This window comes from Salvelinus namaycush, chromosome 21 (genome assembly GCF_016432855.1).
Source record: "Salvelinus namaycush isolate Seneca chromosome 21, SaNama_1.0, whole genome shotgun sequence".
Taxonomy (NCBI): domain Eukaryota; kingdom Metazoa; phylum Chordata; class Actinopteri; order Salmoniformes; family Salmonidae; genus Salvelinus; species Salvelinus namaycush.
Window position 1 is genome coordinate 54,485,774 of NC_052327.1, and position 27,061 is coordinate 54,512,834.

The 27,061-nt window shown below is 47.8% G+C and overlaps 2 protein-coding genes across 2 annotated transcripts in view; one reads left to right on the forward strand and one right to left on the reverse strand.

Moving 5' to 3' along the window:
- The window catches only part of LOC120066503 (1-phosphatidylinositol 4,5-bisphosphate phosphodiesterase zeta-1-like), a 48,974-nt gene extending 47,166 nt beyond the window's left edge, over positions 1-1,808 (forward strand). The window contains 2 exon segments of the mRNA XM_039017917.1: positions 1,019-1,165; positions 1,726-1,808. Coding sequence (XP_038873845.1) covers positions 1,019-1,165; positions 1,726-1,808 — 230 coding nt within the window.
- A 1,157-nt stretch (positions 1,809-2,965) lies between these two features.
- Positions 2,966-27,061, reverse strand: part of pik3c2g (phosphatidylinositol-4-phosphate 3-kinase catalytic subunit type 2 gamma) — a 45,933-nt gene continuing 21,837 nt past the window's right edge. The window contains exons 13-32 of the mRNA XM_039017915.1: positions 26,646-26,760; positions 26,221-26,354; positions 25,735-25,923; positions 25,260-25,353; positions 25,044-25,138; positions 24,122-24,302; positions 22,655-22,762; positions 22,449-22,541; positions 22,101-22,230; positions 20,817-20,953; positions 19,309-19,478; positions 17,475-17,631; positions 16,368-16,477; positions 15,724-15,898; positions 13,746-13,864; positions 13,510-13,606; positions 11,205-11,277; positions 10,697-10,776; positions 9,835-9,960; positions 2,966-8,890 (exon numbers count right to left, since the gene is read on the reverse strand). Coding sequence (XP_038873843.1) covers positions 8,708-8,890; positions 9,835-9,960; positions 10,697-10,776; positions 11,205-11,277; positions 13,510-13,606; positions 13,746-13,864; positions 15,724-15,898; positions 16,368-16,477; positions 17,475-17,631; positions 19,309-19,478; positions 20,817-20,953; positions 22,101-22,230; positions 22,449-22,541; positions 22,655-22,762; positions 24,122-24,302; positions 25,044-25,138; positions 25,260-25,353; positions 25,735-25,923; positions 26,221-26,354; positions 26,646-26,760 — 2,566 coding nt within the window. The 3' untranslated portion in view covers positions 2,966-8,707. The remainder of the gene's footprint in view (positions 8,891-9,834; positions 9,961-10,696; positions 10,777-11,204; positions 11,278-13,509; positions 13,607-13,745; positions 13,865-15,723; positions 15,899-16,367; positions 16,478-17,474; positions 17,632-19,308; positions 19,479-20,816; positions 20,954-22,100; positions 22,231-22,448; positions 22,542-22,654; positions 22,763-24,121; positions 24,303-25,043; positions 25,139-25,259; positions 25,354-25,734; positions 25,924-26,220; positions 26,355-26,645; positions 26,761-27,061) is intronic.

The following is a 27,061-nucleotide window of genomic DNA, read 5'->3' on the forward strand; positions in this document are numbered from 1 at the left end:
ATGACGGGGGAAGGGAGATAGATGACAGGGGAGGAGAGATATATGACGGGGGGGAGATAGATGACAGGGGAGGAGAGATAGATGACAGGGGGGGAGAGGGAGAGATAGGTGACAGGGGGGGAGAGGGAGAGATAGATGACAGGGTGGGGGGGAGGGGGGGTTGAGACAAGAGGGAGAGATAGATGACAGTGGGGGGAGAGAGGGAGAGATAGATGACAGGGTGGAGGGGGGGTGGAGAGAGAGGGAGAGATAGATGACAGGATGGGGGGGTGAGAGGGAGAGATAGATGACAGGGTGGAGGGGGGGTGAGAGGGAGAGATAGATGACAGGGTGGAGGGGGGGGGTGAGAGGGAGAGATAGATGACAGGGTGGAGGGGGGGGGGTGAGAGGGAGAGATAGATGACAGGGTGGAGGGGGGTGAGAGGGAGAGATAGATGACAGGGTGGAGAGAGGGCGAGATAGATGACAGGGGGGGGGAGAGGGAGAGATAGATGACAGGGTGGAGGGGGGGTGGAGAGAGAGGGAGAGATAGATGACAGGATGGGGGGGTGAGAGGGAGAGATAGATGACAGGGTGGAGGGGGGGTGAGAGGGAGAGATAGATGACAGGGTGGAGGGGGGGGGTGAGAGGGAGAGATAGATGACAGGGTGGAGGGGGGGGGGTGAGAGGGAGAGATAGATGACAGGGTGGAGGGGGGTGAGAGGGAGAGATAGATGACAGGGTGGAGAGAGGGCGAGATAGATGACAGGGGGGGGGAGAGGGAGAGATAGATGACAGGATGGGGGGGTGAGAGGGAGAGATAGATGACAGGATGGGGGGGGTGAGAGGGAGAGATAGATGACAGGGTGGGGGGTGAGAGGGAGAGATAGATGACGGGGGGGAGGGGGGATAGATGACAGGGTGGGGAGGGAGGGTAGGGGGAGAGGGAGAAATAGATAGAGTTCACCTATTCATAGGAGCTTTGAGTTGATGGGGGATTGAGGGTGGAAATAGTAACTGTTCTGGCTCCCTCCCACAGCTCTGAGCCCTCGTTGGGACTCGGCCATGAACTTCACCGTCTCTGTCCCTGACCTCAGCCTCATCCGCTTCACTGTAAGAGACCAGACAGGACTCACCTCTGAGTTTATAGGACAGTACACCATCCCCTTCATCAGCATGAAGAAAGGTGAGAGGTGGAGGAAGAGGAGAGAGAGGGAGGGGGAGGAAGAGAGAGGGGGAGGAAGAGGGGAAGAGAGGGAGAGGGAGGAAGAGGAAGAGGGGAAGAGAGAGATGGGGAGGATGAGGAGAGATGGGGAGGATGAGGGTTAGCGAGGGAGGGGGAGGATGAGGGTTAGTGAGGGAGGGGGAGGATGAGGGGAAGAGAGGGGGGGGGAGGAAGAAGGGAAGAGAGGGAGGGGGAGGAAGAAGGGAAGAGAGGGAGGGGGAGGATGAGGAGAGAGAGGAAGAAGAGGAGAGAGAGGAAGAGAGGGACGGGGAAGAAGAGGAGAGAGAGGAAGAGAGGGAGGATGAGGGTTAGAGAGGGAGGGGGAGGAAGAGGAAGAGGGGAAGAGAGGGGTAAAGAGAGAGAACACACAGTCAGGAGTGATTGACTTAATCAGGCCTAAACAGTGACATTGGCTGTGTTCCAATCCACAAGGATGCTTCCTTTCGAGGCAGGTAGGCAGCATCCTTTGTATTGAGACATCGTATCCATTAGTTGACTGTGCTTGTATTCCATCTCTCCAGGGTACCGCTGGGTTCCTCTCCTGTCTAGAGAGGGCTATAGCCTGGATCCAGCTTCTCTCTTTGTTTTCATCTGGTACTCCTAGAACCTTCCTAGCACCTCCTAGAACGTCTCCATCGGATAACTTCTCCTTGTTAGAGCTTCTCCTTCTCCAGGCCTAACCATTACATCTCAGCCTGGATTCAGCATCTCTCTTCGTCTTCGTCTGCTACTTCTAGAACCCCCTGGAATCTTCCTAGAACGTCTCCATGTGTGGCATATCTAGTACCACTTCATTCCTCCATTACCCAGGCTCAGCATTGATAAAGGCCATTTGCTAGTTCCAGGCAGCAGGAAGTCAATAAAAGTGGATTTAGGTACTGTATGATATAGATATCTGATTTATTGGCATGGAACAAGTCTGATATACAGTATTGTACTGAAACTAGTGGTATAGATCTCAAGGGATCAGCAGGACGATGGGACTGAGACTTTCTGAAGTCACTGTACAAAGTAAGGGTATTTCAATCGTTGAAGTATTGACACATAGTGACTCGAAGGAGTTCCCGAAGTTCATTTCAAAAACTTGAGTCTGTATTCAACTCTGTGGATGAAGTCATGGTGGAGTTGAGGTACTTGGCAAGAGATGGAACTGGGACTGACTAAGGCTGGATGGGACTGACTAAGGCTGGGGACGGGAGGGAAGGCTGGATGGGACTGACTAAGGCTGGGAGGGGAGGCTGGATGGGACTGACTAAGGCTGGGAGGGAAGGCTGAATGGGACTGACTAAGGCTGGGGATGGGAGGGATGAAAGGCTGGATTGGACTGGCACTGACTAAGGCTGGGGATGGGAGGGATGGAAGGCTGGATGGAAGGGAGGGGAGGCTGGATGGGACTGACTAAGGCTGGGGACGGGAGGGAAGGCTGGATGGGACTGGGACTGACTAAGGCTGGGAGGGAAGGCTGAATGGGACTGACTAAGGCTGGGGACGGGAGGGAGGGAAGGCTGGATGGAAGGGAGGGAAGGCTGGATGGAGAATAAAGTAGAATAATCTATTACAGATATGACAATCAACCGCTTACAATGATGGAAAACCTTGTAACAAAAACATTAAAAACGTTCATGACTTACAATACTTTACAAGGAACCAATCAATGTGCCACAGCTCTAACAATGGAATCGTCCCCGGACTAAAGAGATTCTCTTAAGACCAATGTGATTGTCTCAGAGTTAAGATACAAATAACACATAAAACAAAGCATTCAAAAGGGCTAGCAGCAGCCGCCACAGTTTAAAAGTTAAAAGCCCAAACCCTTGAGAAAGGCCCCGGGGGGCTGTGGGTAATATAAATAACATTTCATAAGACGTTTATATTATTGAAACCAATACAGTATACAATGTAGTCTATTCTCATCCCTACCCTCAATAACTCCCTCTATGAGTCCCTAGTGGCCCATGTGGCCCTGGTCAAAAGTAGTGCATTATATAGGGAATATTGTCCCATTTGGGACTCAGTCCCTATGAATGACTCAGTGCAGTGCAGAGCAAGTAGCCCAGGTCAGTAGCCTCCTGGGAGAATGGTGATTGATGGCATTAAGATTACATGACTGGTAAATCTCTTCAATGGATCCCTGCATCCCACCTCTGCATCAAATCAATACATTCCTACGCATGACTCAGACTAATTACATTCATAGGGGCTGAGTTTGGGATGGGACTAGGGCTGAGCTGGGGATGGGACTAGGGCTGAGGATGGGACTAGGGCTGAGTTGAGGATGGGACTAGGGCTGAGCTGAGGATGGGACTAGGGCTGAGCTGGGGATGGGACTAGGGCTGAGCTGGGGATGGGACTAGGGCTGAGGATGGGACTAGGGCTGAGCTGAGGATGGGACTAGGGCTGAGCTGAGGATGGGACTAGGGCTGAGGATGGGACTAGGGCTGGGCTGAGGATGGGACTAGGGCTGAGCTGGGGATGGGACTAGGGCTGAGGATGGGACTAGGGCTGAGTTGAGGATGGGACTAGGGCTGAGCTGAGGATGGGACTAGGGCTGAGCTGAGGATGGGACTAGGGCTGAGCTGGGGATGGGACTAGGGCTGGGCTGAGGATGGGACTAGGGCTGAGCTGGGGATGGGACTAGGGCTGAGCTGGGGATGGGACTAGGGCTGAGGATGGGACTAGGGCTGAGTTGAGGATGGGACTAGGGCTGAGCTGAGGATGGGACTAGGGCTGAGCTGGGGATGGGACTAGGGCTGAGGATGGGACTAGGGCTGAGCTGAGGATGGGACTAGGGCTGAGCTGGGGATGGGACTAGGGCTGAGCTGGGGATGGGACTAGGGCTGAGCTGGGGATGGGACTAGGGCTGAGCTGAGGATGGGACTAGGGCTGAGCTGGGGATGGGACTAGGGCTGAGCTGGGGATGGGACTAGGGCTGAGCTGGGGATGGGACTAGGGCTGAGCTGAGGATGGGACTAGGGCTGGGCTGGGGATGGGACTAGGGCTGAGCTGGGGATGGGACTAGGGCTGAGCTGAGGATGGGACTAGGGCTGGGCTGGGGATGGGACTAGGGCTGAGCTGGGGATGGGACTAGGGCTGGGGATGGGACTAGGGCTGAGCTGAGGATGGGACTAGGGCTGAGGATGGGACTAGGGCTGAGGATGGGACGGGACTAGGGCTGAGCTGAGGATGGGACTAGGGCTGAGCTGGGGATGGGACTAGGGCTGGGGATGGGACTAGGACTGGGCTGGGGATGGGACTAGGCTGAGGATGGGACTAGGGCTGAGCTGGGGATGGGACTAGGGCTGAGCTGGGGATGGGACTAGGGCTGAGCTGGGGATGGGACTAGGGCTGAGCTGGGGATGGGACTAGGGCTGAGCTGAGGATGGGACTAGGGCTGAGCTGAGGATGGGACTAGGGCTGAGCTGAGGATGGGACTAGGGCTGAGCTGTGGATGGGACTAGGGCTGAGCTGTGGATGGGACTAGGGCTGAGCTGGAGATGGGACTAGGGCTGAGCTGGGGATGGGACTAGGGCTGAGCTGGGACTAGGGCTGAGCTGGGACTAGGGCTGAGCTGGGGATGGGACTAGGGCTGAGCTGGGACTAGGGCTGAGCTGAGGATGGGACTAGGGCTGAGCTGAGGATGGGACTAGGGCTGGGGATGGGAGGGAAGGCTGGAGTGAGGGGAGTGTGACTGACTAAGTCTGGAGATGGGAGGGATGGAGCCAGCCACACGCTCTCATCTATCACTGTACTAACACAATCAGGCCATTAAGACATGAGATAGGAATCACAGTATAAACAATATTACATTTTACAACAAATGATCTACACACATAACAAATAGTCAATTATGAGTTAAATAATGGTTACAATTAATTACACTTTTTCAAAACATACATTTCCTTCATTTTTAAATTAAATTAAATATCCTTCATTTTGTTCACATTGAGATATAAAAAGACAAGGAAGATACAGTGTAGAGAATATATTCTAAATCTAGTGTCCAGAATCAGACTAGAGTGTCCCTGCTAGCCCTAGTCCCTTGTAACATTTCATTCTTTGAATCCAAACACCCTCCCAGAACCACTAGTAGCGGCAGCAGGATGTCGACTCGTCTATATGAAGGAGCAGGATGTTGACTCGTCTATATGAAGGAGTAGGATGTTGACTCGTCTATATGAAGGAGTAGGACATTGACTCGTCTATATGAAGGAGCAGGATGTTGACTCGTCTATATGAAGGAGTAGGATGTTGACTCGTCTATATGAAGGAGTAGGACGTTGACTCGTCTATATGAAGGAGCAGGACGTTGACTCGTCTATATGAAGGAGCAGGATGTTGACTCGTCTATATGAAGGAGCAGGACGTTGACTCGTCTATATGAAGGAGCAGGACGTTGACTCGTCTATATGAAGGAGCAGGACGTTGACTCGTCTATATAAAGGAGCAGGACGTTGACTCGTCTATATAAAGGAGCAGGACGTTGACTCGTCTATATGAAGGAGCAGGACGTTGACTCGTCTATATGAAGGAGCAGGACGTTGACTCGTCTATATGAAGGAGCAGGACGTTGACTCGTCTATATGAAGGAGCAGGACGTTGACTCGTCTATATGAAGGAGCAGGACGTTGACTCGTCTATATGAAGGAGCAGGACGTTGACTCGTCTATATGAAGGAGCAGGACGTTGACTCGTCTATATGAAGGAGCAGGACGTTGACTCGTCTATATGAAGGAGCAGGACGTTGACTCGTCTATATGAAGGAGCAGGACGTTGACTCGTCTATATGAAGGAGCAGGACGTTGACTCGTCTATATGAAGGAGCAGGACGTTGACTCGTCTATATGAAGGAGCAGGACGTGGACTCGTCTATATAAAGGAGCAGGACGTTGACTCGTCTATATGAAGGAGCAGGACGTTGACTCGTCTATATAAAAGAGCAGGACGTTGACTCGTCTATATGAAGGAGCAGGACGTTGACTCGTCTATATAAAGGAGCAGGACGTTGACTCGTCTATATGAAGGAGCAGGACGTTGACTCGTCTATATGAAGGAGCAGGACGTTGACTCGTCTATATAAAGGAGCAGGACGTTGACTCGTCTATATGAAGGAGCAGGACGTTGACTCGTCTATATGAAGGAGCAGGACGTTGACTCGTCTATATGAAGGAGCAGGACGTTGACTCGTCTATATGAAGGAGCAGGACGTTGACTCGTCTATATGAAGGAGCAGGACGTTGACTCGTCTATATGAAGGAGCAGGACGTTGACTCGTCTATATGAAGGAGCAGGACGTTGACTCGTCTATATGAAGGAGCAGGACGTTGACTCGTCTATATGAAGGAGCAGGACGTTGACTCGTCTATATGAAGGAGCAGGACGTTGACTCGTCTATATGAAGGAGCAGGACGTTGACTCGTCTATATGAAGGAGCAGGACGTTGACTCGTCTATATGAAGGAGCAGGACGTTGACTCGTCTATATGAAGGAGCAGGACGTTGACTCGTCTATATGAAGGAGCAGGACGTTGACTCGTCTATATGAAGGAGCAGGACGTTGACTCGTCTATATGAAGGAGCAGGACGTTGACTCGTCTATATGAAGGAGCAGGACGTTGACTCGTCTATATGAAGGAGCAGGACGTTGACTCGTCTATATGAAGGAGCAGGACGTTGACTCGTCTATATGAAGGAGCAGGACGTTGACTCGTCTATATGAAGGAGCAGGATGTTGACTCGTCTATATAAAGGAGCAGGATGTTGACTCGTCTATATGAAGGAGCAGGATGTTGACTCGTCTATATGAAGGAGTAGGATGTTGACTCGTCTATATGAAGGAGCAGGCTGTTGACTCGTCTATATGAAGGAGCAGGATGTTGACTCGTCTATATAAAGGAGCAGGACGTTGACTCGTCTATATAAAGGAGCAGGATGTTGACTCGTCTATATGAAGGAGTAGGATGTTGACTCGTCTATATAAAGGACAACAACACATCTATGGTTGCTACTGCAGCTTTCCGGCTGTCCGTTCATTCTATTTGTTAGGTTGCCAGAGACGTGACCCAGTCGTTAAGTATTTTTGTTCTACATCTATGGACGCGACCAAGTTGTTCGTTCTAAATGTTTCGTCGCCATGGTGGCTAGCAACGCTCTTACCCCTCGCTTGCTAGCTAGCCAACTACGGCTAGCACAATCAGGTCAAACAGTGCAGCTAGAATAAAAGCAAAGGAGCTGTGTTTGTTTAAGCTATTTTGGGTACATCCATAACGATGAGCTAATGATGCGCGATTTCGTCTGGCATACAACATTTGCTGTCTCTCGTCGGGAAACTGTTCAGAGGAGCTAGCCAACTACGAAGCTAAAGCAATCACTTCAAACTCAAGCTGGTAAAACAGCAAAACTAGCTGCATTTCAAGTCGTTTGACCTATTTTTCTATTGACATTCATTTGCCGGCCAGCATGGCAACGGAATATTTAGAACTAACGACTGGGTCGCGTCCATAGAACAAAAGACTGCACGACTGAGAACCGAACCCGATCTTATCTCAGCCAGTCATGAATCAGCTAAATGTTTATATGGATATATACACAGAAAAATGCTGGTAAGACAGAAAACTAGCTGCATTTCAAGTCGTTTGACCTGTTGTTCTATTGACATTTCTTTGTATATCCATAAAAAAAGATGCCGATTCATGATTTCGACTGGCTGAGAAAAGATGTCCGTCTCGTCCTGACGCGTTAATTCTCAATAGGACAGTAGAGATCGAACTTCAATACTGGAAACAATGTTGCATATGTCGAGAGACAGACAGCAATGTTTATACAAACCAAATGTTAGGCTGGAAGCGAGGTGACATCATGTCTAGGTGTGTTTTACAGTGGACATCATGTTAATGAATTGGCTTCGCTGGGCTGATGGGACACTGGATGCTCAAAGATTTCTCAGATTAAACAGAAAACAAAATGGCCGTTTTTTTGCATCGTAGATGTACCTGTGCTAAACAGGTTTCTTAGAATGGCTTAGAACACGTCTCAACCAATCACAATGCTTGTTTTGACCAACCCGTTGTAGAATTATCCTTAGATGCTGATCTAGGGTTGAGTTTTTACTTCCCTCTCTCATGGTAGAGTTCTGGATTAGATGAGGATTGTTAAACAGATCCCAGATCAGTGCCAATAGAACAGACAAGTTTTAAGTGTAACAAATCCTCTAATGCTCCATGGAAGTTCTTGTATAGCACTGCCATCTAGTGGTGGCAGGCTGGCATCACATCACCTCTCCAGAATGGTGTTCAGTAGGGAGAAAACATTTTGAAACGGAATGAGGTACTACCTGTTCTTGCCCAATGAAAGACACTTCTTTTTGTTTTTCCAAACGTTTTCAAACGGAGTGAAACAGGGAGGGACAGTGCTACTTGGATTGTGTCCAATAAGAAACGCTCATCTTCGGTTTCCGCACTAGGCATCAGATTTCCCAGTAGGAACCACTGTGCAACGGTGTAAAAAGTTATGCTACGATGCGCCCTAATGAAAAGGCCCCAGGCACCCGATTGTCCAGTAGGAACCACTCCTCTGTGTCTATGTTGTTCTGTTCCAGTCTGACGTTGGTTGAGGCCACAAAGACCTTCCTGCTCTTCACGGTTACCTCTAACTCGCGGTCTTGCACGGACGACATGTCACGGTACTCTATCTACAGACAGACGGAGAAAAACAATACTTTGTTATTCATTTTTACGTTTAAATATTTTAAAATGTTATTTTTTGTTGCATTTAGCAAAAAGGTCAGAGACAGATTATAAAATGTAGCACAGGGAATGTCTGGCCATACTAACTGCAAACTACTGACTTTCATCTGCACCACCGCCACCCACCGTGTCTACACTCCCACAGTGTCTACACTCCCACCGTGTCTACACTCCCACCGTGTCTACACTCCCACCGTGTCTACACTCCCACCGTGTCTACACTCCCACAGTGTCTACACTCCCAGTGTCTACACTCCCACCGTGTCTACACTCCCACAGAGTCTACACTCCCACAGAGTCTACACTCCCACAGAGTCTACACTCCCACAGAGTCTACACTCCCACAGAGTCTACATGATTGATGTGACGAAACCCATATACTCTGGCCCCATGGCTCTCCAGTCTACAAGCCTTTTATTGCTTAATGAGGACGGTCCACAGCAGGCCTATTGTCATAAATAACTCAAAACAGAGGCTGCAATTCTAGCTATTGAAAACATCAGACTAAGTATGTTTGACTGTTTCATAATTGAAGCCGTGTTGAGGCATAACTGTAGATAACGTGCTGCTCACACTGCTAAAGTGACAGTTGAATATTCCTTCTTCCCTTTACTTACGGACATACATACATTTTGAGTTTCTCAACAAGGAAACCTAACTTTATGTGTGGCAGAGCGGTCTAAGACACTGCGTCTCAATGCTAGAGGCGTCACTACAGACCCTGGTTCGATCCCGGGCTGTATCACAACCCCGGCCGTGATCGGGAGTCCCATAGCGGCGGTGCACAATTAGTCCAGCGTCGTCCGGGTTTGGCTGGGGTAGGCCATCATTGTAAAATAAGAATTTGTTCTTAACTGATTTGCCAGGTTAAAGGTAAATAATAATGTACCAGTTCATTGAAGGTAGGGTTGTGGTTGTTGCGGACCACCTTGGTCTTCCTCTTGGATCTTTTGAGGGGGTCTGGCTTCAGCCTGGTGACCACATAGGCATCTGGACACGAACCATTGGCCAACCTCTGATGTATTAGAGCAGAGAGACAAGTACAACAGTTAGTGGTGAAGAAGAAGAAGAAGAAGAAGAAGAAGAAGATAAAGAAGAAGGAGGAGAAGAAGAAGGAGGAGAAGAAAGAGGAGAAGAAGAAGGACGAGAAGAAGATAAAAGAAGAAGGAGAAGAAGATAAAGAAGAAGGAGGAGAAGAAGGAGAAGAAGAAGAAGATAAAGAAGAAGAAGGAGGAGAAGAAAGAGGAGAAGACGGAGGAGGAGAAGACGGAGGAGGAGAAGACGGAGGAGAAGAAGAAGGAGGAGAAGAAAGAGGAGAAGAAGAAGGACGAGAAGAAGATAAAAGAAGAAGGAGAAGAAGATAAAGAAGAAGGAGGAGAAGAAGGAGGAGAAGAAGATAAAAGAAGAAGGAGGAGAAGAAAGAGGAGAAGACGGAGGAGAAGAAGACGGAGAAGAAAGAGGAGAAGAAAGAGGAGAAGACGGAGGAGAAGACGGAGGAGAAGACGGAGAAAAAAGAGGAGAAGAAGGAGGAGATAAAGAAGTAGGAGATAAAGAAGAAGGAGATAAAGAAGAAGGAGGAGAAGAAGAAGGAGGAGAAGAAAGAGGAGAAGGAGGAGAAGAAGGAGGAGATAAAGAAGAAGGAGATAAAGAAGAAGGAGGAGAAGAAGAAGGAGGAGAAGAAAGAGGAGAAGAAGAAGGAGATGAAGATAAAGAAGAAGGAGAAGGAGAAGAAGTAGAAGAACACGACTCACAATGTTCTTGAGGTGTTTGACCAGGACAGAGAGCTTGTGGTCGTTGTAGGAAATGTAGAGTTGAATCTGGGGTCCACCGTCTGCAACACAACAGTTAAGAGTTAAATATACTACACATAACATTTTCCTCTAGGGGTGCTCTTGAGCCAAAAAGGTTCCCCAGCCAAAATGCACGGAAATATTGTCCAGAAACTACCTCATTGAACAGACAGCCCTCCCAAAACCCTTGAAAAAAAATGTATATTGCAAAAATGATGCTACCCTATCATTTTAGGTAATCAATTGGCAGATTACAAACATAAAACATAACATTTTACATTTACATTTGAGTAATTTAGCATACGCTCTTCTCCAGAGCGACTTATAGTAGCAATTAGGGTTACGTGCCTTGCTCAAGGGCACATCGGCAGATCTTTCAACTAGTCGGCTCAGGGATTCAAACCAGCGACCTTTTGGTTACTGGCTCAATGCTAGACTACCTGCCGCTCATAAAGGAGCATTGCATTACCTCTGTCTGATTTCACAGAGTTGGGAGTCCTGGTCTTGGGTCCATCCAGAAACAAACGGCACACATACTCATTCTGTAGATGGCACAGTTAAATATGCTTTAGACCCCGGGTCAGTGGGATTCAAACACAGTTAAATATGCTTTAGACCCCGGGTCAGTGGGATTCAAACACAGTTAAATATGCTTTAGACCCCGGGTCAGTTCATGGGATTCAAACACAGTTAAATATGCTTTAGACCCCGGGTCAGTTCATGGGATTCAAACACAGTTAAATATGCTTTAGACCCCGGGTCAGTTCATGGGATTCAAACACAGTTAAATATGCTTTAGACCCCGGGTCAGTGGGATTCAAACACAGTTAAATATGCTTTAGACCCCGGGTCAGTGGGATTCAAACACAGTTAAATATGCTTTAGACCCCGGGTCAGTGGGATTCAAACACAGTTAAATATGCTTCAGACCCCGGGTCAGTGGGATTCAAACACAGTTAAATTTGCTTTAGACCCCGGGTCAGTGGGATTCAAACACAATTAAATTTGCTTTAGACCCCGGGTCAGTGGGATTCAAACACAGTTAAATATGCTTTAGACCCCGGGTCAGTGGGATTCAAACACAGTTAAATATGCTTTAGACCCCGGGTCAGTGGGATTCAAACACAGTTAAATATGCTTTAGACCCCGGGTCAGTTCATGGGATTCAAACACAGTTAAATATGCTTTAGACCCCGGGTCAGTTCATGGGATTCAAACACAGTTAAATATGCTTTAGACCCCGGGTCAGTTCATGGGATTCAAACACAGTTAAATATGCTTTAGACCCCGGGTCAGTGGGATTCAAACACAGTTAAATATGCTTTAGACCCCGGGTCAGTGGGATTCAAACACAGTTAAATATGCTTTAGACCCCGGGTCAGTGGGATTCAAACACAGTTAAATATGCTTTAGACCCCGGGTCAGTGGGATTCAAACACAATTAAATATGCTTTAGACCCCGGGTCAGTGGGATTCAAACACAATTAAATATGCTTTAGACCCCGGGTCAGTTGGATTCAAACACAATTAAATATGCTTTAGACCCCGGGTCAGTGGGATTCAAACACAGTTAAATATGCTTTAGACCCCGGGTCAGTGGGATTCAAACACAATTAAATATGCTTTAGACCCCGGGTCAGTGGGATTCAAACACAGTTAAATATGCTTTAGACCCCGGGTCAGTGGGATTCAAACACAGTTAAATATGCTTTAGACCCCGGGTCAGTGGGATTCAAACACAGTTAAATATGCTTTAGACCCCGGGTCAGTGGGATTCAAACACAGTTAAATATGCTTTAGACCCCGGGTCAGTTCATGGGATTCAAACACAATTAAATATGCTTTAGACCCCGGGTCAGTGGGATTCAAACACAATTAAATATGCTTTAGACCCCGGGTCAGTTGGATTCAAACACAATTAAATATGCTTTAGACCCCGGGTCAGTGTGATTCAAACACAGTTAAATATGCTTTAGACCCCGGGTCAGTGGGATTCAAACACAATTAAATATGCTTTAGACCCCGGGTCAGTGGGATTCAAACAGTTAAATATGCTTTAGACCCCGGGTCAGTGGGATTCAAACACAGTTAAATATGCTTTAGACCCCGGGTCAGTTCATGGGATTCAAACACAGTTAAATATGCTTTAGACCCCGGGTCAGTTCATGGGATTCAAACACAGTTAAATATGCTTTAGACCCCGGGTCAGTTCATGGGATTCAAACACAGTTAAATATGCTTTAGACCCCGGGTCAGTTCATGGGATTCAAACACAGTTAAATATGCTTTAGACCCCGGGTCAGTTCATGGGATTCAAACACAGTTAAATATGCTTTAGACCCCGGGTCAGTTCATGGGATTCAAACACAGTTAAATATGCTTTAGACCCCGGGTCAGTTCATGGGATTCAAACACAGTTAAATATGCTTTAGACCCCGGGTCAGTGGGATTCAAACACAGTTAAATATGCTTTAGACCCCGGGTCAGTGGGATTCAAACACAGTTAAATATGCTTTAGACCCCGGGTCAGTGGGATTCAAACACAGTTAAATATGCTTTAGACCCCGGGTCAGTGGGATTCAAACACAGTTAAATATGCTTTAGACCCCGGGTCAGTGGGATTCAAACACAGTTAAATATGCTTTAGACCCCGGGTCAGTTCATGGGATTCAAACGGTGAAGATCAAACAATGACGGCCTTTTCCGTGACTCGAATAAGAAGACGAAGAAGAAGAAGAAGAGGAGGAAGATGGAGAAGGAGGACTAGAACTTACGCCTTTACATGGTCCTTCGAACAGTTCCTTCAGATACTTATTCAGCAGGGACATTTTTCTGCCTGGAGTGAACGACATCTTGAACCATTTGGGGAATCTAACCAATAATGAAAAGAGCATGAATAAATATGAATTAAATTGAATTGAATGTATTCACATTAAAATGGGACACACTTCTATGTGTGTCAAGGAGTGAGTAGATGGTGTAATTCAACAGTATTGTAGCTCAGACTCACTGTGGGAGCGTAGACTCTATGAAGTGTTTCTTCAGCTCTTTGTGTATCAGCCCAAACTGGCCAAACGTCTTCTCACTGATCAGAAAGCCGTCCTCGATGGTCACCCTCAACTCATAAGTCTGAAATTACACATCGTCAAAAGTCTTCCCGAAGACACAATGAAGTGTACACTTTAAACTGCTCAGGAGCACTTTGACATTGACAGAAGTAGGTATCTTAGTAAAAATCTCACATTTATCACACATCGTATCATTATCACGTTATCTCCCTCGAAATTACACAATTGTAAAAAAAGGATTTTAGGAGTCACTGCATGAAAATACTACACTTTTAGAAAACAGGTTATTGGGGTGTTCCGACATTAGCACCCTTTATGGTTCCAGGTATATTTTTGGGGGGGTTCCAGGAAGAACCCTTTTGGGTTCCACGTAGACGGACAACCGATCTTCTACCCACCAGACCGAAAACCCATCTCCCACTCACCGGACAGACAACCCATTGCCTACTCACCGGACAGAGAGGGGGAGAGGGTGGCTCTGGAAACAGCCTGGCTAGTATATCCAGTCTGTCTTTATAACAGAGGGGTGGAGAGGGTGGAGAAGGGGAGAGGTAGGTGGAGAGTAGGTAGGTGGAGAATGGGAGATGTGGAGAGGGGGAGATGTAGAGAGGGGGGAGAGGTAGAGAGGTGGGAGAGGGTGGAGAGTGGGAGAGGGTAGGGGAGAGTGGGAGAGGGTAGGGGAGGGTGGGAGAGGGTAGGGGAGGGTGGGAGAGGGTAGGGGAGGGTGGGAGAGGGGGAAAGGGTGGGAGAGGGGGGAAAGGGTGGGAGAGGGGGGAAAGGGTAGGGGAGGGTGGAGAGGGGGAGAAGGGGAGATGGTGGAGAGTGGAAAGGGGGAGAGGGTGGAAAGGGGGAGAGGGTGGAAAGGGGGAGAGGGTGGATTGGGAGAGAGGGAGAGGTATAGCGTGGGAGAGAGGGAGAGGTAGAGAGGGGGAGAGGTAGAGAGAGAGAGGTAGAGAGTGGGAGAGGGAGAGGGAGAGAGGGGGAGAGGTAGAGGGGGGGAGAGGTAGAGGGGGGGAGAGGTAGAGGGGGGGAGAGAGGGAGAGGTAGAGAGTGGGAGAGGGAGATGTAGAGAGTGGGAGAGGGAGACGTAGAGAGTGGGAGAGGGAGAGGTAGAGAGGGGGAGAGAGGGAGACGTAGAGAGTGGGAGAGATGGAGAGGGGGTGAAGAGGTGGAGAGGGTGGCTCTGGAAGAGACTGGCTAGTATATCCAGTCTGTCTTTTTTAACAGATAGCTAGATGTCTTTACACTCAGTCAGCATTTCTCTCAATACTAATATGTGTAAACTTGCTATCTCTATGCCATTTCATCATCTAATTGAGAGTTTAGCACATAGGCCTAAGTGTTTATAAAGTTTTAAATTGACAGTGAGCTTAACATGGCCATAGCACTTAGGCCCAATGAGGGAAATGCTGTGTATCTGATAGGTGTAAAGGAGTCAGCAATAGTCCTATTTGTCCATTTTGAGACGCCGTAGCCAGTATTCACTTCCTCAAAATAGTCAGAATCAATCTAAGATAACTCAAGACATTTTACACCTAACTAAGATGTTTGGCGCAATATTTCTCAATGAAAAAATGTGCATTGTCTCTCGTCGAGTCGTCTCTCGTCGAATGACAACAAAAACTTTATTGAAGAATCCCTAATGTTGACCAATCAATGACGAAGGGGCGGAGACTTCGGCTACCGACTTGCCTTGACAAAAAATGTGCTGTGCCCCAAAAGTCCAAAACGAACTAAAACGTCTACCAAAATGCCGTCATATAAAATACACCAAGTGTTCTGAAACGATTTTGGCTGGGAAGAACGCAGACGCCTTAAACGATACGGCAACAATGTTTACCTGGCCTATCAGAGGACAAGATGGAGCTACCAATTCCACCACATTGCTTAGGGGGGGGGGGGGGGGACAGAGACACTCACCACATCCTTGCCCTTCACGGTGTACTTCTGTATGACAGCTTCCTGGATGTTGGTGTTGGGGGAGGTGTTCTGAGAAGGGCTGGGTGGCGCCAGCTTCTTCCCAGAGGACTGGACCATGGTGTGGATCAGGAAGTTGAGCTTGACCGGGAAACTGCCCATGCTCTCCTTGATCTTCCTGCAAGACAGAAGTACAAATCAAATCAAAGTTTATTTGTCACGTGCGCCGAATACAACAGGTGTAGACCTTACAGTGAAATGCTTACTTACAGGCTCTAACCAATAGTGCAAAAAAAGGAATTAGGTGAACAATAGGTAAGTAAAGAAATAAAACAACAGTAAAAAGACAGTGAACAATAACAGTAGCGAGGCTACATACAGACACCGGTTAGTCAGGCTGATTGAGGTAGTATGTACATGTAGATATGGTTAAAGTGTCTATGCATATATGATGAACAGAGAGTAGCAGTAGCTGGATGGATGGACAGGCAAAAACCTGTCGTTTTTAGGTTCATACACGGACATTAAAAGGAAAGAACCCAGAGAGAGATGGAAAGAGGTGTCCGTGTATTTATTAGTAATAGTACGAGTGTCTTTAGTATGTAAGATGTTTCCAGACGAGAAGAGGAGTGTCAGAATCATATTACTTGGTAAAGTAGGACGTAGCCTCCATCTCAGAGTCCTGAGGTTTCAGGTTGTTCTGAACATACAGCAGGTCCTGGATGTCGTTCAGCTCCGGCATGCCTGCACCCAGCATCTACACCCACAGGCACACATTTAAGCATTCTACAATGTAACACACCTTCATGACAATGTCATAAGCATGTCATAATGCTTCGTAAACTTTTACTAAGGTTTTTTTCGTAAGTAGAATTGTAGTTAGTAAGTAGTTAGAGGGACTGACCAGCTGCAGTAGGCTGAGCACCAGGGTGGTCATAAGCATGTCATAATGCTTCATACAGTGTTACTAAGGTGTTAAGAGGTATACTGACCAGCTGCAGTAGGCTGAGCACCAGGGTGGTCATAAGCCTGTCATAATGCTTCATAAAGTGTCACTAAGGTGTTAAGAGGTATACTGACCAGCTGCAGTAGGCTGAGCACCAGGGTGGTCATAAGCCTGTCATAATGCTTCATACAGTGTTACTAAGGTGTTATTAAGAGGTATACTGACCAGCTGCAGTAGGCTGAGCACCAGGGTGGTCATAAGCCTGTCATAATGCTTCATACAGTGTTACTAAGGTGTTAAGAGGCATACTGACCAGCTGCAGTAGGCTGAGCACCAGGGTGGTCATAAGCCTGTCATAATGCTTCATAAAGTGTCACTAAGGTGTTAAGAGGTATACTGACTAGCTGCAGTAGGCTGAGCACCAGGGTGGTCATAAGCCTGTCATAATGCTTCATAAAGTGTTACTAAGGTGTTAAGAGGTATACTGACTATCTGCAGTAGGCTGAGCACCAGGGTGGTCATAAGCCTGTCATAATGCTTCATAAAGTGTCACTAAGGTGTTAAGAGGTATACTGACCAGCTGCAGTAGGCTGAGCACCAGGGTGGTCATAAGCCTGTCATAATGCTTCATAAGGTGTTAAGAGGTATACTGACCAGCTGCAGTAGGCTGAGCACCAGGGTGGTCATAAGCCTGTCATAATGCTTCATAAGGTGTTAAGAGGTATACTGACCAGCTGCAGTAGGCTGAGCACCAGGGTGGTCATAAGCCTGTCATAATGCTTCATAAGGTGTTAAGAGGTATACTGACCAGCTGCAGTAGGCTGAGCACCAGGGCGGTGCGTCGTCGGATGGTGTTGTAGGCTTCACAGCAGAGCTCTACGAAGCGATGAAACCTCTGGGGTTTCTGACCCCCGCCGGTGATGAAGTGCTGCATCTCTGAGGTGAAGACGAATGGAGTCCGGTCCCTACCATCACAGAGAAGAGGGGTGTCAGTCACATGGTAGATAGTTGGTAGTGCTGCGCGATTAACCAACATTTAGTTAATTTTTGGGGGGGTTATTAAACAACGAATTGACTGACATCGGTTAAATTACTTGAATTACATTTATTTATTTGTGAGCCCAACGTGCCGTTTCTCTAGAGAGAAATCAAATCATCCACGAGAGAAATCAACTCTAGACCTATGTGGGACGCTGGGCTGAAGGGAGGTGTCGTTCCCATTAAACAAATATTCAACCTAGTTCAGCGCAGAAACATGTTAATTAACTACGATGACCATAATCCATTGCACCATTTTTCCCCGTCTCGGACACGTCAGAGAGGAAGAGGCTAATCGAGAAGTTTCACTCTCGACAGAATCTTGTCCAAAATAATCCCAATGCATTTCTATTGTCATATTGGACCTAAACTTGTTGCCTGCCTTCCCGGCTTTGGGACAACGACTCCCATTGTTAGGGCATAGACATGAGCATCTCATCATTATATAGAGATCTCTGGACAGATAGACTTTTACGCCCGCTACGTTAGGTTAGATACACACAGACCGCATGAGAGAGGAATGTACACAACACAATGACGAGAGAGACAGAGATAGTTCACGTGAAATGTAAAATGATTTTGTCAGACAAATAGGATGACTACAGACAGTACAGTATGGAGAGACATAACGTTAGATGGTCTGGCTGGCTGCTACTGTCTGATCAGAGATTATCATTAAAAAGCTCTACAATCATTGTAATGTCATTATTTCATGTTCAAAAAATATAATCTAAATCGAAAAACCATGATTTTTTTTATTTTTTAATAATCGAACCGAAAACCGAACCGACCTCAAAAAGCACTAATCGTTCAGCACTAACAGTTGGTAACTTATGCAGGGGAGTAAATATAATGGAGCTCCTAACACAGGGGAGTAAATAGAATGGAGCTCCTTACACAGGGGAGTAAATAGAATGTAGCTCCTAACACAGGGGAGTAAATAGAACGGAGCTCCTAACACGGGGGAGTAAATAGAACGGAGCTCCTAACACGGGGGAGTAAATAGAATGGAGCTCCTAACACGGGGGAGTAAATAGAATGGAGCTCCTAACACGGGGGAGTAAATAGAATGGAGCTCCTAACACGGGGGAGTAAATAGAATGGAGCTCCTAACACGGGGGAGTAAATAGAATGGAGCTCCTAACACGGGGGAGTAAATAGAATGGAGCTCCTAACACGGGGGAGTAAATAGAATGGAGCTCCTAACACGGGGGAGTAAATAGAATGGAGCTCCTAACACGGGGGAGTAAATAGAATGGAGCTCCTAACACGGGGGAGTAAATAGAATGGAGCTCCTAACACGGGGGAGTAAATAGAATGGAGCTCCTAACACGGGGGAGTAAATAGAATGGAGCTCCTTTATTTAAGTACTCCTGTAAAAATCTAAAGTCCTAGTCCCTCCTCCATATGCACACCAGTAGATCCAAAGGGATTGGATAGGTGTAAGAAATATGGGGAAATTCCAGCCAGCCTATCAGAAGGCAAGGTGAAGCTGGTAGGACATTATGTACTGCTTATTACATATCCTTTCAGATCTACAGGGGTTGATTTGGCATTCAGCGGTGGGGACTTCAGTCATGGTTATAGTGTCTTCTGGGACTTGCCTTTTGATGCTGGCGAACTTCTGTGCATTGCCCATAATCTTGCCGAAGTCGATGTGGAACATGTGACCGCTGTGTTTCAACATGATGTTGTCGTTGTGGCGGTCACAGATACCCAGGATGAAGGTCGCTACACACCAGCCAGCACAGGAGTGGAGGAAATTCATCACAGCCTGAATGGGGAGATACAGGAGAATAGTCTACAGATGTAGGATCTTAATTTGATCACTCTTTTGTTGATGAGAACTTTCCTGCACCGCAGGAAATGCAACCTTGTAGTGTATTCAAGATTTAAAAAAGGCTTCTAAAAATAGATTTTATCAAACAAAACTATGCTACATTTTATCTCTGGGACCCTCAGGATGACAAAGCAGAGCAAGATTACTGAATGTAAGTACATTATTTACCTTCAGAGGTGAATGTATCAATCCAGTTGCCATGATAAAAGTTTTTTGTTGTTGTGCACTCTCCTCAAACAATAGCACGGTATTTTTTCACTGTAATAGCTACTGTAAATTGGACAGTAAAGTTAGACTAACAAGAATGTAAGCTTTCTGCCCACATAAGACATGCCTATATCCTGGAAAGTTTGCTGTTACTTACAACGTCATGCTAATCACATTAGCGCACGTTAGCTCAACCGTCGCGATATAGGGACACCGATTCCGTCGAGGTTAAAAATGTCAGACTTTACTTGTCGTAACAAAAAAAATGATCAACCCCTACAAAGAAAATGTCCATTAATTATAATCCACATAATAATTCCTATTTCCTGTTGCTGCAGGATTATTTTCCTACTGTAGCAGAACTGGCTCAAATTAAGATCCTACATCTGTATCACGACAACAACAACAACCACGTCAACAACACCAGTCAGCACAGGAGGAAATACATTACAGCCTGTGTAGGGAGATACAGGAATATTATATCACAGCTCTGTCTGTGTGTAACAGTATAACTTTAATCCGTCCCTCGCCCCGACCCGGGCGCGAACCAGGGACCCTCTGCACACATCAACAACAGTCACCCACGAAGCATCGTTACCCATCGCTCCACAAAAGCCGCGGCCCTTGCAGGGCAAGGGGAACCACTACTTCAAGGTCTCAAAGCGGGTGACGTAACCAATCGAAACGCTATTAGCGCGCACCACCGCTAACTAGCTAGCCATTTCACATCCGTTACATGTGGTCATAAGGTTATACAGGTTAAGGTTATACAGTAGGCTTTTCTGTATTCCTTCAAAATAGATAATATGGACAATAGAAAGTTGTACTTCTTAAGTTACTTTTTTGTCCAATAATCTACTATTTTATTTTATTTTCAAAGGAATGTGGAGTATAGAGGCCAAATCCAGAGGAAATCTACTGCATCTTAGTTTAAACCATTTACATTATTTTATATTTACTGTCTCTGACCCCACAACTGCAAGGTCAAAGGTTTGGCACAAGCTGCTACCCAAGATACACATCCTAAACACTAGACTAGTACATGCAGTATACATGTATGTTCACCTCCTCATAATCCTCCTCAGTCTTGTTCCACATGTGGAACCATTTCTCCAGGGTGTCCTCTCTCAGCGCCCCACCCAGACCCCACTCCTGCTGGATCTGACCCAGGGTCACTGCCTCTGGAACCACCTCCACCAGACCTACACACACACACACACACACACACACACACACACACACACACACACACACACACACACACACACACACACACACACGCACACACACGCACACACGCACACACGCACACACGCACACACACACACACATTTGAATACAGAGGCACACAGACAGTGCATTTGGAAAGTATTCAGACCCCTTCACTTATTCTAAAATTGATAAAAGTAAAAAATGTTCCTCATCAATCTACACACAAAACGGCACATGACAGCCCGCTTGGAGTTTTCCAGAAGGCACCTAAAGACTCTCAGACCATGAGAAACAAGATTCTCTGGTCTGATGAAACCAAGATTGAACTATTTGGCCTGAATGCCAAGTGTCACATCTGGAGGAAACCTGGCACCATCCCGACGGTGAAGCATGGTGGTGGCATCATCATGCTGTGGGGATGTTTTTCAGCGGCAGGGAGACCAGTCAGGATTGAGGGAAAGATGAACGGAGCAAAGTACAGAAAGATCCTTGATGATAACCCGCTCCAGAGCGCTCAGGATCTCATACTGGGGTGAAGGTTCACCTTCCAACAGGACAACGACCCTAAGCACACAGCCAAGACAACGCAGGAGTGGCTTCAGGACAAGTCCTTGAATGTCCTTGAGTGGCCCAGCCAGAGCCCGGACTTGAACCCGATCTAACATCTCTGGAGAGACCTGAAAATATCTGTGCAGCGACGCTCTCCATCCAACCTGACAGAGCTTCAGAGGGTCTGCAGAGAAGAATGGGAGAAACTCCCCAAATACAGATGTGCCAAGCTTGTAGCGTCATACCCAAGAAGACCCGAGGCTGTAATCGCTGCCAAAGGTGCTTCAACAAAGTACTGAGTAAATGGTTTGAATACTTATGTTAATGTGATATTTCAGTTTAATAATAATAATAATTTGCAAACATTTCTCAAAACCTGTTTTCACTTTGTCATTGTGGGGTAATGTGTGTAGATTGAAAACCCCCCAGATGGAATCCATTTTAGAATAAGGCTGTAACGTACCAAAATGTGGAAAAAGTCAAGGGGTCTGAATACTTTCCGAATGCACTGTAGATGGTGATATATTAAGTATGTATATGTTACCACAGACTGTAGTCTGGTATAACTATGTGTCTAAAACTACTGACCCTGGTCTCGCCCTGTAGAGAGACACCTATAAGTGATCATCCTCATGTCCAGTCCCTCCTGCAGCCACACCTTGTCCATCACACGCACTATCTGCAGCACCAGCATGTCCTGCCGCAGGTTATCCCCTGTCTGGACACATACAAACTTAGCAGTTAGCCACATCTACCTTCAACCTATTTCAGACACTGCTAAAACAAAAATCTATGGGAGAGATCAGGACAACAGTGCAAGGTTGGTTTACAGTTTCTCCTGGCTCATAGACTACTGTCAGGGTAAGGAACCATATATCTTTACGGTCTAAAATTCCAAACTTTTATTTTGAAATAGCCTCTGAGAGAGAGAGTTACCTTGCAGATGACAGAGATTTTCCTGCCCAGAGGATCTGTGTTGATGAAGGAGATTCCCAGAGGAGCAGCGTGGGAGTTATAGAATTTACAGGCCTAGGATTAAGATTTTAGGGTTTAGGGTAATGTTGATCCATTCAACATTTGACAGCTGTATACACTGCCTTTAATAAAATGTTGAACATGACTTTATAGATCTCTGTCTTTACATCCAAATGAACTCCCTTCACGAGGACAGCAGGGTCCAACGGTAGACGACAGCTGATCCCGTTCTTGAAGAAGCCTTCAATCTTCCACTTCTCTCTCTTCAACACATCCTGCACAACACAATAGAAGACTTATAATAAATACCCACATCTACACAGAGCACACACCACATCTACACAGAGCACACACCACATCTACACAGAGCACACACCTGCTGTTCTCCACCGGTCCTGGTTACTAGCTACCACCAATCACATTTTGCTCTTCACTGAAGTACCCTGTCGCATGCAACTGATCATTAGGACTATGTTCCTATGAAGCTTCCCAGGTACCCCATGTAGATAGACCGGGTACCCCATGTAGATAGGCCGGGCACCCCCTGTAGACAGGCCGGGCACCCCCTGTAGACAGGCCGGGCACCCCCTGTAGACAGGCCGGGCACCCCCTGTAGACAGGCCGGGTACTACCTGAGGGAAGGCCGGGCACCCCCTGTCGACAGGCCGGGCACCCCCTGTCGACAGGCCGGGCACCCCCTGTAGACAGGCCGGGCACCCCCTGTAGACAGGCCGGGCACCCCCTGTAGACAGGCCGGGCACCCCCTGTAGACAGGCCGGGCACCCCCTGTAGACAGGCCGGGCACCCCCTGTAGACAGGCCGGGCACCCCCTGTAGACAGGCCAGGCACCCCCTGTAGACAGGCCAGGCACCCCCTGTAGATAGGCCAGGCACCCCCTGTAGATAGGCCAGGCACCCCCTGTAGATAGGCCAGGCACCCCCTGTAGATAGGCCAGGCACCCCCTGTAGATAGGCCAGGCACCCCCTGTAGATAGGCCAGGCACCCCCTGTAGATAGGCCAGGCACCCCCTGTAGATAGGCCAGGCACCCCCTGTAGATAGGCCAGGCACCCCCTGTAGATAGGCCAGGCACCCCCTGTAGATAGGCCAGGCACCCCCTGTAGATAGGCCAGGCACCCCCTGTAGATAGGCCAGGCACCCCCTGTAGATAGGCCAGGCACCCCCTGTAGATAGGCCAGGCACCCCCTGTAGATAGGCCAGGCACCCCCTGTAGATAGGCCAGGCACCCCCTGTAGATAGGCCAGGCACCCCCTGTAGATAGGCCAGGCACCCCCTGTAGATAGGCCAGGCACCCCCTGTAGATAGGCCAGGTACCCCCTGTAGATAGGCCAGGTACCCCCTGTAGATAGGCCAGGTACCCCCTGTAGATAGGCCAGGTACCCCCTGTAGATAGGCCAGGTACCCCCTGTAGATAGGCCAGGTACCCCCTGTAGATAGGCCAGGTACCCCCTGTAGATAGGCCAGGTACCCCCTGTAGATAGGCCAGGTACCCCCTGTAGTCCCCAGGACTGAGAACCACTGGCATACCCAAAAAGCCTTTAGTCCATCATGTGGTATAGAAACTGAATGAAGTGTTTCCTAGTTGACAGTGAACAGATGACCAAACAGTACAGACCTTCCTGCGGTTTTTGTCAGCTATGCGGACGCTCTCAGCCACCTGCGTGAGCAGGGTTACCAGCCGGGTTTCGTCTTCCAGCTCCTTCCTCAGTGCTTTACCACAGCAGTGTTTCAGGGCAGCCTGCACCTTACTGAACCAGCTCTGGTAATGGGTGTCATCCTGGGCATCTACCAACAGCCTGACAGGAGGAAATACGTATACACACAAGTTCATTTTAAGCAAGGTACGCCAAGTTCACACGCAGACAGACAGACAGACAGGCAGGCAGGCAGGCAGACAGGCAGACAGACAGACAGACAGACAGACAGATACAGACACAGGCAGACCACACCAGACAGACAGACAGACACACAGACAGACAGAGACAGACACACAGACAGACCACACCAGACAGACAGACAGACAGACAGACAGAGACACACAGACAGACAGACATAGACACACAGACCACACCAGACAGACACAGACAGACACAGACAGAGAGACAGACAGACAGACCCGAACAGACAGACCAGACAGACAGACAGACAGAGACAGACAGACAGAGACAGACAGACACACAGACCACACCAGACAGATAGACAGACAGACAGACAGACAGACAGACAGACAGACAGACCAGACCCGAACAGACCAGACCCGAACAGACAGACCAGACCAGACAGATCAGACCCGAACAGACAGACCAGACCAGACCCGACCAGACAGACCAGACCAGACAGACCAGACCCGAACAGACAGACAGACACAGACCAGACAGAGACAGACAGACAGACAGACAGAGACAGACCAGACAGACCAGACCCGAACAGACAGACAGACACAGACCAGACAGACAGAGACAGACAGACAGACGACAGACAGACAGACGACAGACAGAGACAGACAGACCAGACCAGACCAGACATTCTGTAGTCACCAGTAGAGCTGCTGGGCTATCCTGATACTCTTCAGTGACCTGTCCAACAGCAGCATCACCAGAGGTCCATTCAACTCCCACTCACTCTTCAGAGCCTAGGAAGAGATAGACAGTGTTACGTGATCCACAATGCTTCTGTAGTGACACACCTTGTGTCCGTTGCTTTGCGTTGACATTTTCAGTTTAGTAATTGGATAAGAGATGAATAACGTTTACCTGTACCAGTTGAGGTAGATATTCCTCTAGTTCTCTATCAGAAGTCTGCTCAAAGTGCTGCACAGCTTTTCTACGCACCGTCTGGTCATGGAAACTGAGACAAAAGACTTGCATCACTACCTGTCGTGTTACCTGTCGCTCAGTAGAAACAGAACCTCTTCAGGGTTGTGTAAGGGTCAGTGGCATAGGATGGTGTAGGCCTGTGTGTGTGTGAGCGTGAGTGTGTGTGTGTGTGTGAGAGAGAGTGTGAGTGTATGTGTGAGAGAGAGAGAGTGTGTGTGTGAGAGAGAGAGTGTGTGAGTGTGAGTGTGTGTGTGCGTGTGTGTGTGTGAGTGTGAGTATATGAGTGTGTGTGTGTGTGTGTGTGTGTGAGTGTGAGTATATGTGTATGAGTGTGTATGAGTGTGTGAGTGTGAGTGTGAGTGTGTATGTGTGTGTGTGTGTGTGTGTGTGTGTGTGTGTGTGTGAGTGTTACTTGTTAGACAGTAGAAACAGTGCTTCCTCAGGGTGGTATATTGTCCAGTGTTCTAGTATGGTGTAGATCTCAGTCAGGTTCTCTGGAGCCCACTGGGGGGCGCCACCCAGCAGCAGGTGCAGGAAGGTGGTACTCCCATCACAGCAGTGTCTCTTACTCCACAGTAATGCCCTCTCATTCTCTGACAAACTGGGAAAAACAAATAAGAGACCTCAACAATCCCAGGACTCTAACTGTTTCTGAGTGAACCTCAATTTCACAAGTACGAGACTTGGAAGTGCGGTAACATGAGCCTATCGCTGAGTGGACTACAGTGGTTGAGTAAAGATGAACTCAACTCAACTTAATTGAAAACCATCACCAAATGAATTGTAAGTTCATATGCAAAACATGAAATGTGAAGGGAACGGAGGGACAGAATCAATAGATACAGTGTGTCTTTCTGGGCAGAATCACAGGGAGTGTAGTTTCCCCTGTTTCACTCACAAGCAGAGGCAGTGTTTCTGGGAGACCTCTGATATCTTCTTGTGTAGCTCATCGCACGGAGGACTGATCAGGACAGACCCTGGTAGGGAGATGGGCCTTTCATACCTCCACTCAGCTGTCTCCGGGAACTCCAACTGGAAACACACAAAGACCAGGCCAACAGTGACGATATGTAGGCCGTACAACAGATATCCAGCCACTGTTGGAGGATGTGTTTTCAGTTAAAAACATTGTTTTAAAAGGTGCTTGTTCATGTTTCTTCTGAAAGCATCACACATAGATTTGAGAAATAGTCTATTTGCCATATGTCATAGATTCATTGCTCATCAAACTTCTTACAATAACAGCAGCATTCAAAATACCAAGAAACTTCAGAAACTTATAGGAGGGTGTAATGTGTTCTTTCACCACAAGAGGGCTCTCACCTGCAGGATGACGCCAGTAGCCTGGCTGTGACTGTCTGACAGGGCAGGAGAGGGAGGCTCAGACAGCTCCACCAGCATAGACATGCTGAGCAGGACAGTACCACTCACCAGGGTCCTGTGGAAACACATAGTCACACACGTTATGTTATGCGAGTACATGTGCTATAGATGGAGAAATCTATATGGTGTTATTGAACCCACATTGCCAGGGCAACCCTCTTACCAACTGAGCAGCACAGGACCACCCTCTTACCAACTGAGCAGCACAGGACCACCCTCTTATCAACTGAGCAGCACAGGACCACCCTCTTATCAACTGAGCAGCACAGGACCACCCTCTTACCAACTGAGCAGCACAGGACCACCCTCTTACCAACTGAGCAGCACAGGACCACCCTCTTACCAACTGAGCAGCA